This window comes from Epinephelus moara, chromosome 20, assembly GCF_006386435.1.
Source record: "Epinephelus moara isolate mb chromosome 20, YSFRI_EMoa_1.0, whole genome shotgun sequence".
Classification (NCBI taxonomy): domain Eukaryota; kingdom Metazoa; phylum Chordata; class Actinopteri; order Perciformes; family Serranidae; genus Epinephelus; species Epinephelus moara.
In genome coordinates this window covers 40,455,182-40,467,261 of record NC_065525.1, presented here as the reverse complement: position 1 = coordinate 40,467,261, position 12,080 = coordinate 40,455,182, and the positions used below count along the sequence as shown (strand labels likewise).

The following is a 12,080-nucleotide window of genomic DNA, read 5'->3' as shown; positions in this document are numbered from 1 at the left end:
ATGCTAACTATTATTTTTATGTCACTAGTCACTTGAAACAAATTTAGGACGATAGGAGACAGGTTGAAATAAACCGAAATTTCCCTTTAAGATGTCTTTGCACACACACACACACATCTATGTGTGTATATATATATATATATATGAATATATATACATATAAATAATCTGTGTGTATATATATATATATATCTATACACACATACACATATATTTATATATAAATAATCTGTATTAGTGCAATAGAAAGAGGAACAAGGCAGCCTCATCAGGGTTCTCATTTATAAAACTGCGTAGGATCCACACAACAAATGTACGTAAAGACAAAAGCAAAAGTCTGTTTTAATAGATTTCAACTTTTGTGTGTGAAGAGGAGTATGCCTCTTTCAGGCTTCGTTTTTTGCATACGCAGTGTTTATAAATGAGACTCTTGGTGTTTTTAGTTTTTTGTTTTTTCTTTAGGAGCATAGGTCCAATTAAAGAGAGAATGGGAGAGAATTCTTCAATACATCATTCAAAAAAAAAAAAAAATCGTCTTACAAGGTCACATTGACCTTTGACCTCTGATCACCAAAATCTAATCAGTTCATAGTTGAGTCCAGGTGAACGTTTGTGCAAAATTTAAAGAAATTTGTGATATCTTGTTCGTCCCGTCCGGGCCACAGCTGTCCTCAGTGTGGAGGCACAAAAAATCCAAAATGTTTGTGTCAGTGAGAAAAAGGAGGAAACGTTTGTATGTTTATGTTGTGACTGACCTCAGCTGTGACACTGTGGCACTGTGACGCAGGACTCAGGCTCAGAGCAGCTGCAGACGACAGACCTGTGTACAGGATTATTAAACTAACCCATGTTTAATGTCTGTGCTGAGCAGGTTACTGGAGGAGGAGGCTACAAAGAGGGCGGAGCTAGAGGAGTTCCACCTGCGGCAGCAGCTCGCCATCTCAGAGACGGAGGCTGAGAAAAAGGAGCTGGAGAAGGAGCGTCTGGCCAAAGAGAGCGCCCTGCAGGCCGCCATGAAACAGCTGGAGCAGCTGGAGCAGGAGAGGCAGGGGGCGCTGGAGCAGTACCAGGTCAGCTGACAGTGGTCATACATTCACCAACTAACATCTGGCTTTGTCTTCAGTGGGAAAGGTTACAGGTGGTATTCATCCCAGGGTCAGATGAGTCAGCAGTAGACTCAGGTATTTACGGCAGTGATGGAAACATGACGTCAGGCAGGACATGCTAATCTTCACCCCTTTTAGAGTACATGAGGTGCTCACTCTCTACATGAGGTGCACACTCTACATGAGACACTCTACATGAGGTGCTCACTCTCTACATGAGACACTCTACATGAGGTGCACTCTCTACATGGGGTGCTTACTCTACCTGTTGAGGTTGGCCCTTGTTTTGGTGTTTTTGTCACTTACATGTATGTTGTGGATGTTGTTATTTTATTTACACATGACAATAACTTGAACTTGTCGGGACATGAGTCAGTTACAGTAACGACATCACAGTGTTACTCATCAGAACCTGCAGGTGAAAGTCAGTGGAGGAGCTGCATCTAACCAGTTTTACTATTTATTAATCTCAGTTCTTATTAAGTGTATAAAAACCATTACTGGTTAAAGGATCACTCTCAGATTATTATCAGCACCTCAGACTCTCCTCCCAGCTCACTGCTGATGTTTGGAGACTCAGCTGTGAGCTGTGGAGCAAATCTTTAACAGAGGACACAAAAGAAATGTTGGATATTTATAAAACAGATTTTTCTTAACACACTATTTTTCTTGAAAGTCGAACCCAAAATGCAGCACGGTCACAAAAACCTTCCTGAGAGTGAGTTTAAGTTTTGTAGTTGCTGAGCAGTTATAAAGTTATTTGTCTCCTGAAGGATCACACACAGCTGTGCTGCACAGGGATGTCCTCTAACACTGTTTATCTGTTGTGACAGTGAAAACAGAAACTCTCATCACTGCTGTTATTCATACCTAACATTATGACTTTATGTCTACACAGAAGTCTTTCAGTTCACCACCAGGTGTCACTGTGTGACCACTGGATGGGAAACAGCTGTTTAGAAATCAGGGTCAATCATGAAAGAACTTTAATCACGTTATCTGTTAATAGAGGATTTTGAAACGTGCTGTTCTTAAATCTTGATTAAAGTTTCCAAAGAGTTGTTAGAAAGGAAAAACCTCTCCCTGTACCATCTGTTCATCAGTCTGTGTGTGTGTGTGTGTGTGTGTGTGTGTGTGTGCACACGTGTGAACCAGACGGTGATGAAAAAACTGGAAGACGCAACAAACAACACAAAAACCTGGAAACACAAAGTGGCTGAACACGAGGGAATGTTACGACTCATCCAACCAGGTAACTAATGCACGCCGACCTCTGTCTGTGTCTGTGTGTCTAGATTTAGATTTTCTTTATTGTCATTGCAACAAGTGCAACGAAAGGTAAGGTGCAGGCCATTCAGTGCAAAAAAACAAAGCAAAAAACTTTGTGAAAATAAAAACACAAAAAGACAAGATAAAATTACAATAATCTATCTGAGGAGATATCTGGGTGTTTCAGCGTGGGGACAATCAGAGGACAGGTGGAGTTAGCTTCAGGTTGTAGTCCAGATTTTTATTGTTTCAAACTCTATTTCCGGCTGTTATTCCACTTGTTACGGTGTTTGTCTCTGTGACACCATTTAAATGTAAATAAGATGCAGTGTCACATGACAGTCTGAACAGGAGGCTGAGTCACTTCGGAGTCAGAAACACCACAGGAGTTTAGGAGCAGCTTCACCACCTCATCCTCACAGCTGATATCTCCAACACTCTGCAGCTCACACTGAAACTATCTGACTGATAAACAGCACCACAGGTCATAAGTAAAATATGTAGTTTTAATTTTGGGTTGAACTTTCCCTTTAACTGAGAGCACAGTGACCTTTGACCTCAAGTAACATTTAACAAACTGACATCTGACTGTTACAGTGGTCAGTCTGTGCCGCTGTTACTACGTCATTAGGTGAAGTATATTAGTGAAGTGTTTCCTGCAGCACGGAGCAGCTGTGTGTTAAATACAGTGTTAAAGGTGTTAATATTAAAAGGTGTTATTGCGGTCACACACACACACACACACACACACACACACACACACACACACAGATTGTTTCCTCTCCACAGCTCCAAACTGCTGCCATGAATAAATGTGATGGCGCCTGGTTCCTAATAATTTCCCCACAGAGTTCATTAGTGAAATTAGTGAAGGAGAAACAACTTGGCTCCTTTAAACCTGAGACTCTCTCGTCATCTGTCTCAGCCAACACAGACAGGCTCCAGGGACACAACACTACAATCAGATATCTAAATTCTGCTGATACTTTTGGCCTCGGCGTTCACAGCAAGAATGTTGTTTACTACAGAGGAGAGAGGACAACGTGAAGAGACAGAATATTATATAATATCAGTCCAAATTCCTTCAGTCAGAGACTTTAAAATGGCTTCTGATACGTCTGATACCAGTAAAATCACGCTGATGTAAAGAGGTTAAAGTGCAGTTTAATGTCACATTAAAGATAAAAATAACTATAAATGACTGAACATAACACTTAATATGGCTCAGCTGCATCTGTATGTTTATATCTGTTTAATGATGAAGAGTCTGATATCTGTGTAAAGAGACGGGAGGAGTTTGGATTCAACAAAAGTCACAAACTGATCTCTGATTAAAACAGACTGACTGATCTGTATCAGCACTGAGAAAATCCTCCAAAACACAAACTGTGAACAGATCGAAAACACGTTGGTTTTGTTGCAGCACGACACGACACGACACGACACGACACGACACGACACGGGCAATGAAAACTAGGATACGGTTATATTTTCCAGCTGCAGACAGAAACACGTAACTGCACGCTGTAACAGATGTGTCAGAAGAACTAGACACCAGACCTCAGGATTAGACACATTCAGTATGATGGAGCTGCTCACCTGGTGCATATGAGTAGGTAGAGCTGCAGCTGGAGCAGCCATGTGACCCCGCCCTCCTGTTGTGTGACCCCCGTCCCCGCTATGTGACCCTGCCCACCTGTTATGTGACCCTGGCCCCTGCTACGTGTCCCCGCCCTCCTGCTACATGACTCGCCCACCTTAAAGCCCAACTTACAGGTTGGAGACCATGGTGAATAAATATGTAGGAAAATGATGTAGAAACTCGATTAAAACAAAAAACAAAAACATAGACACACTACAGTGACTTTTGGTGTTGTTTTTGTGAGAGAATTTTGCTTCCGCATCTAAAAACCCACTAACCGGAAGTGACGTAGCGTAAGGGAGTCCGGCCGAGTTCGATTGAGTGTAACATTAATAAACATGGACCCCAGTACTAGTTTTGAGACTGAAGAGGCTGAAAATGTACATTCATATGCATACGACGGCCCACAGGTTTATAATTATGAGCCTGCTAGGCGTCCAAGAGACCAGGAACAGATCAGGGTTAGGAGAAATAACGGCCACAGGAGAGAAATAGAGCTGTGGTGTGAGGAGAACCAGTGGAGAACTGGGCAGGTGTCTTGGTGAGCGACCAGCGTTAGCTAACGATGTCTAACGCTGTGTTCACATCACAACATTAAGTTTGCCATCACGTATTAGGTTATAACAAAGCTACCAATAGTTCTGCCAGTATTAGATAACTAATGCTACTTACCCATAACAGAAACTAATGCGCAAATATCAGCTTGTATCAGACGTATCTTGCTATGCGTGTTATAACTCCGCATTACGGTGTATTGACGTCCGCGGGAGAGAGAGGGAGAGAGAGAGAGATACGAAGATTTCCTGATAATTTTTTGTATGATAGGTGCTTGTGTGGGAACTGCCAGCCCATGTCCTCAGCTGTGGAGAGTATGTGCTGCAGGGAGGTGGATGCCTTCTGGGCTCTGGTGGAGAATCTGACCCCCAGACCAGACATAACATGCCGCCCATCAACCCTCACGCCACCCGCTCCTGTCTCAAACACGGAGGCCTCCCTCTCCGCGGAGCCCGCCCGCCCTCGCACATACCCCCGAGGCTCGGAGACCCGAGCCACAAACAGCTCTGGGGCCGCAGGGCTCGGGCTCACGTCTCGAGCCTCGGGGGTATGTGCGAGGGCGGGCGGGCTCCGCCAGGAACATAATCCTCCTGTCCAAAATGAGCGCTGCACACCACCGCGTTTTTGGTCACAGATGAAGCTGTGAAATCGCGCCTCTTCACCTGCACAAAACGCACCCAGGCACGAAAACTAACTCCACTCCTTTTTCTGTCCGGAAAACGGTGGACTCGATGTCCTGACAGACTCGGGTTTGTGCAACCTGCACAATTCGGCATAATCACAAATGGTGAAATGCACTGTTAACAACCGAAAAAATACTAACTCACAAGTTTACTACCGCTCAGACTCACTACCACCTACTACTGCGCATTGGACAGACGCAGGGTCAAGGACGCAGAGTCCCTCTCGTGACGTAGTATCTGGCGATGTTGAAAAAAAAAGCGTTTTTAGAAGAGGAGCTAAAAAGAGCCACTTTTTCCTCTGAATTTGTGCCCTTATGTCATGTAAACCATAATAAATTCTGAATTAACTTCTCATATGGTAATTTTCAGACAAGGTTATGTATATATTTAAAAAAAAAAATTAACCTGCAAGTTGCACTTTAACCTGCATATCAGTCCAGGATCAGCCCCCCTTCACCCATTGGCCCAGGAGCAGCAGCCATGTCAGAAACCCTTTGTTAGTGGTTACAAAGATAAGAAGCGTCAGGGAGAGGTGGCTGAGGTTTGGGTGATGAAGAGTTTCATCGTATCAAGTGAATCATGTCTTCATGTAGAAAGAATAATAAAGTGGATCATTGCTACGTTTGGCCTCATATTTATTCACCTCAGAGTGGCGCTGTAGCAGCGTTCCGATAACCCTTGTGTTGGTGGGTGTGGTTTGAGTTGCGTGTCATTTACGCTATGAACAGAATGTGTCTGCAGCTGAACATGTGTCGGCACATACACCAAAAAAAGCCTCTAACTTCTGGGTTTAACCTCCACGTGATGCAGCCAGCTGAATATGCACAGTGGCGGTCCTCCTCCTGGCCCCGCCCACGAGTTTCAGCTCGAGTTTCAGCGCCATCTAGTGAGCTGAGACAGCAACTGATTTCATTATTCTTGTACCAAAAGTTGTTTTAAAATGCGTATTTGCAAAAAAAAAAAAAAACATATATAAGATGGATATTTGGCGTCCGTGTATCGATACAATATCGCCACGCAAAACATCACCGTACTGTGTAAAACCGCACTTCAGAAAGTCTGAACTGTCCCTTTAAGCCACTTTTAAAATTTCAAATGTGACCGAACTACTTTGACTTCCTGTTTACAGTTGATGTCAGTGACACATGACTGCACACAGGGTGAAATATTAAAGGTTATATCATGGAACATTGTCTCCTCCTCCTGTAGGGTCAAAGGGACAGCAGCTCATCACCAACTGGGGCCCAGCGGCCTTCTCTGATGCAGAGCTCAGTCTGAGGCAGAAGAAGTGGCAGGAGATGAAGAACCAGACGACCCAGGCCCAGTAGGTCCTCATCTCAACCCTGAACCTTAAACATGTCCGCCACTCAGAGGAGACGAGGAGATGAGGAGAGAGGGCTGCTGGGATACAACAGGTCTGAGGAGGGACTGGGAGGAGTTCTCTGGATGTTCAGTGTCCACATAAAGCATTTATCATGAGGGGGCATTAAATAACCATCTGTAAATCTGTAGTGGGAACCAGCACCTGTAGAGCTGGTTTAAACAAGTCAGTGTAGACCACAAGTCTCTGTCAGCGTAGACCACCACTGATTAAACAAGTCTCTGTCAGCGTAGACCACCACTGATTAAACAAGTCTCTGCCAGTGTAGACCACCACTAATTAAACGAGTCTCTGCCAGCGTAGACCACCACTGATTAAACAAGTGTAGACCACCACTGATTAAACAAGTGTAGAGCACCACTGATTAAACAAGTCTGTCAGCGTAGACCACCACTGATTAAACAAGTCTCTGCCAGCGTAGACCACCACTGATTAAACAAGGCTCTGTCAGCGTAGACCACCACTGATTAAACGAGTCTCTGTCAGCGTAGACCACCACTGATTAAACAAGTCTTTGTCAGCGTAGACCACCACTGATTAAACGAGTCTCTGCCAGCGTAGACCACCACTGAACGAGGCTCTGTCAGCGTAGACCACCACTGATTAAACAAGGCTCTGTCAGCGTAGACCACCACTGATTAAACGAGTCTCTGCCAGCGTAGACCACCACTGATTAAACAAGGCTCTGTCAGCATAGACCACCACTGATTAAACGAGTCTTTGTCAGCGTAGACCACCACTGATTAAACAAGTCTTTGTCAGTGTAGACCACCACTGATTAAACGAGTCTCTGTCAGTGTAGACCACCACTGATTAAACAAGTCTTTGTCAGCGTAGACCACCACTGATTAAACGAGTCTCTGTCAGCGTAGACCACCACTGATTAAACAAGTGTCTGTCAGCATAGACCACCACTGATTAAACAAGTGTAGAGCACCACTGATTAAACAAGTCTTTGTCATTTTAAGAGTCAATAAACAGAAACTAAAGTCTCATTTTCACATTATGAGGTCAAAGTTCAGTGATTTCAGCAGGAATCAAACAAAAACATGAAGACGTGATAACAGCAGGAATATTAATTACAGCCTTCTTATCAAACGTATTAACGGCCCTCTCAGTCACTGATTAAGCAGCTAATAATGTAGACTGTAGTGTGTTTAATGAGTAAGGAGTTCTTTGTGAAATGGTGTACAGGACATAAATTTGTTATGTAGGTAGAAGAGCTGATTGAGTGAAGTTTGGTCATTTATAAACTGATCTTTAACCCAACAAACGCGACACCACTGGTTAGCTAACGTTAGCTCATCAGTGTAGACCAGAGGGCGGGCCGTGGGCACCATGTTTCTACATGTTGTCTGCAAAACCGACAGAAACTAACATAAAAGGTGAAACATTTACATCACAAAACATTAAAAAGTCACCAATTTTAAATGGGCGGAGCTTTGAAATGTGGTGCTAAAGTTCACTGAGTCAAAGGAGCGCCGGTCCAACAGGAAAGGCCTCTGTTATTTCACTTTATTTTGATTTTTTTCTGAAAATGAACCAGTTAGTTCCTGATTAAAGGGTGTCTACCGACCTAACGTCACACAGCAGCACAACACGAGCTAAGATCCAAACAAACCTACAATAAATACATGATTAATCTGTTGACTTTAAGATGTGCAGCTTGTTCAAAGTCTCGGGTTTGTTCACCTCTACCCTTCATCATCTTCACCTGTGTCCTGATCTGTATCTATGAAATGCACTACTTTAACCCAGAGTCTGATCTGTCCAACATAAATCACCTGAGTGTGTTTTAGGTTCACGTTGTTGTAAAGTTCAGAGATGTTGAGTCAAATCTATAAAGTTATAATATCTTCGACATAACATGACCTACTGAGACAAACAACCCTCCCCCTGCTGTGGCCTTTTTCCTCTTTGGGAACATTTTTAATTGAAGGGATTTTTGTACATATTTTAACAGCAGTTTGTGTTTTTGTTGTTCTTCCTAAAGTTGTGTAGCATCAGTAAAATATTTAATGTAAAGTCAATCATGTTTAACAAACTTGTCTCCTAAAAACAGTCTCTAATGAAATATCATGTACGACTCACTAAACATTTCCTCATTACATCAAAGTGCTTGTTGTCCTCAGTCTGTCTGACCTATATCTGCATCATCAGTGATACAGAACATTTCCTGTAAACACAGTCAGAAATCAGAAGTAGGACATCGAGCCAAAGTCTCACCCCGACGGATAATCTAACATGTGTCCTGTGTAGTTGTACCGTAACCATCAGTGCCTTTGATACGGTCACACGTCAACGCTGTGATTTCTATTTGATGTTTTTATATAAATATGTAAAAAGCTGAAGACTGAACTGTTGAATAAAACACATCTGTAATAACTGGCTCACTGCACTCACTCTGTTTGTCTCTTAATAATGACGGGAACACAACTACACAAACACACACAAACACTACAGCACAGTCAGCAGCACTTTAACTTCACCCCTCATCTGTTCAGCAGAGGGCGCCACAGTGCCACAAACACCTCGTCACCACAAGAGCGCTGTTATAAGAGAAGCAGAGTATTTGTGACCACAGATCCATGTGGAGCCCCATTTACTGTCAAACTGAAATAAATGTTTTAACTCATCTGGGGACAGAAAGTTAGAGACAAACGGTGACTTCATCTCAATGACATCATCGTCTGAACCTGATTTTTCCAAAATAAAACTGATTACTGTCTTCAGTCTGAGTCTGTACCATACTGACAATAACAAAACAATATCACCAGGATCATTTACATATAATTAGAATTATGCATAACTACACTATCTTCCTGTTGTAACGTCTGCTTGATAAGGGATTTATAAAGTAATTTAACATCTGGGTCACACAGAGAAGTTTAATCAAGACTGTGAGGAAACATTCCTGCTGATCACAGGTCAACACTGTCACTGTTAATATTTTGACAAATCTGAACACTATTAATCATCAAACTGAGAATGTTGAGATATTTGTAAAGTATTTAATGTCACTGTGATGGTCCATGTTAAAAGCCTGCATTGTGGAGGTGGCTGCTAGGAGCTGTGGTCAGAAGGTTGTCGGTGCCTGTTGTGGCGCCAACTGAAGAACCCGCTGGTGGACACCAGCTGTTGGACACCTTGGCTGACACGCCTTTTCAGTGTTGCATGGAGGTCGGGTACGGTGCCTGCAGACTGGCAGACCGGGGTGGTGGTCCCCATCTGCAAAAAAGGGGACCGGAGGGTGTGCTCCAACTATTGGGGTTTCACACTGCTCAGCCTCCCGGGTAAAGTTTACTCCAGGGTGCTGGAAGTGAGGCTCCGACCGACTGTCGCACCTCAGATTCAGGAGGAGCAATGCGGATTCCGTCCTGGTTGTGGAGCAGTGGACCAGCTCTTTACCCTTGCAAGGCTGCTGGAGGGGTTGTGGGAGTTTGCCTATCCAGTCTACATGTGCTTTGTGGACTTGGAGAAGGCTTACGACCACATCCCTCGGGGGGTCTTGTGGGGGGTACTGCGGGAATACGGGGTGCCAGGCTCGCTGCTATGAGTGAAAGCTTTGTCTGCATACTTGGTGTAAAGTCAGACACGTTCTTGGTGGGTCACCAATCCTGTTTGTGATGTTCAGGAGGAAGGGGTCCAGTTTGGAGACCTCAGAATTGCATCTCTGCTTTTCGCAGATGTTGTGGTTCTGTTGGCTCCATCTCACCGTGACCTCCAGCATGCACTGGGGCATTTTGCAGCCGAGTGTGAAGCAGTTGAGATCAGAGTCAGCACCTCCAAGTCTGAGGCCATGGTTCTCTGTTGGAAACTGGTGGACTGCCCTCTCCGGGTTGGGGGAGAGTTACTGCCTCAAGCGAGGGAGTTCAAGTATCACGGGGTCTTATTCAGTGATGCAGGCGTTGTGTCTGTCCGTTGTGATGAAGAGGGAGCTGAGCCACAAGGTGAAGCTTTCAATTAGCTGATCCATCTACGTCCCAACCCTCACCTATGGTCATGAACTCTGGGTAGTGACTGAAAGAATGAGATTGCAGATACAAGCAGTGGAAATGAGTTTCCTCCGTGGGGTGTCTGGGCTCAGCCTTAGAGATAGGGTGAGGAGTTCGGACATCCAGAGGGAGCTCGGAGTAGAGCCGCTGTTCCTTTATGTTGAAAAGGGTCAGTTGAGTGGGTTCGGGCATCTGATCAGGATCCTCCCGCTGGAGGTGTCCCGGGCACGTCCCACTGGTAGGAGGCCCCAGGGCAGACCCAGAACACGCTGGAGGGATTACATACCTCGTCTGGCCTGGGAACACCTCGGGGTCTCCCAGGAGGAGCTGGAAAGCGTTACTGGGGAGAGGCCCCCTGCGACCCTGCCCCGGATAAGCGGATGAAAATGGACGGATAGATGTTTTTCATTGTTTTTAATATCATCAAACACCTACTTAAGTTTAATCATATTGTGATGATTACAGCTGGGTCATGTTTGAAATGCTGTATTACTGGCGCTGACACGACCCCACAGTTTCAGCACCAATAACAAAATTATGATTTTTTTTACACTTAAAAGGGAAGTTTTTCAAATGAAACACCTGTTTTTTAATAAAAGTTTCAAATGCTAAATGATTTCATAAATGAATTTCTCTTGAATAAACTAGTCAGAAACGATCTGATGAATAAACGTCGTCCATCTTTGTAAACGGTCTGTGTGTGCGTAAGGTCACCAAACTCACCTCCATGTTTTTGGTTGTTATGTGTTATGTGACACCAACGTCTCGCTAAAGACGGGGCCTGGCGACTCTCTGATGTTCTGCATTAAAGTGAGGTGTGAAAGAAATCCTGGAGGGACTGATTAGTGTGAAATGATTAGTCAATTATTGACTGATCAACGACTGTTTTTGTAATTGATTAATTATTTAAATCATTCATCAAGAGGAACAGGTCATTCTCTGGTTTTGGCTTCTTACATGTGAGGATATGAATGCGCTCTAAATATGGTGACGGCCATTTTGATTGTGGAGACTTCATTATTAATAAAAAGCATTTTGTTCAGATTATTCGATAATTAAAATAACAGTCAGCTGCAGGTATTCATGTGATCACTAATCCAGCCACACATTCAGTTAAGCTTTTTAAACACCTGATCCTACAGACACATTTCAGACATTATCAAAAACAAACGTAACCACATTATGTTTTATATTATAATGTTCTCCAGGTTGATTTTTCTTTACATTAATGTTGGTAATATGATTTCATCCAGATTGTTGAGCCCTACCTCACCATAATCTGAAGAAATTCAGGTTCACTTTAACAACACTGTAAACCCCCGATCCATCCATGACACTAAACTTTAATAATTCTGGGTTCTACTCTTTATTTTCCATCCAAATCAGAGTCACAGCTGCAGCAACCTGAGTTTTGATCCCACTGTTGTGCAAAGTGGGGTCAAACCAGTG

The 12,080-nt window shown here is 43.7% G+C and overlaps 1 protein-coding gene across 1 annotated transcript in view; it reads left to right on the top strand.

The window, feature by feature from the left end:
* Positions 1-9,025, top strand: part of swap70b (switching B cell complex subunit SWAP70b) — a 45,760-nt gene extending 36,735 nt beyond the window's left edge. Inside the window, exons 10-12 of the mRNA XM_050073830.1 lie at positions 872-1,070; positions 2,262-2,358; positions 6,465-9,025. Of these exons, the coding sequence (XP_049929787.1) occupies positions 872-1,070; positions 2,262-2,358; positions 6,465-6,583 (415 nt within the window). The 3' untranslated portion in view covers positions 6,584-9,025. The remainder of the gene's footprint in view (positions 1-871; positions 1,071-2,261; positions 2,359-6,464) is intronic.
* Positions 9,026-12,080: the final 3,055 nt, after the last annotated feature.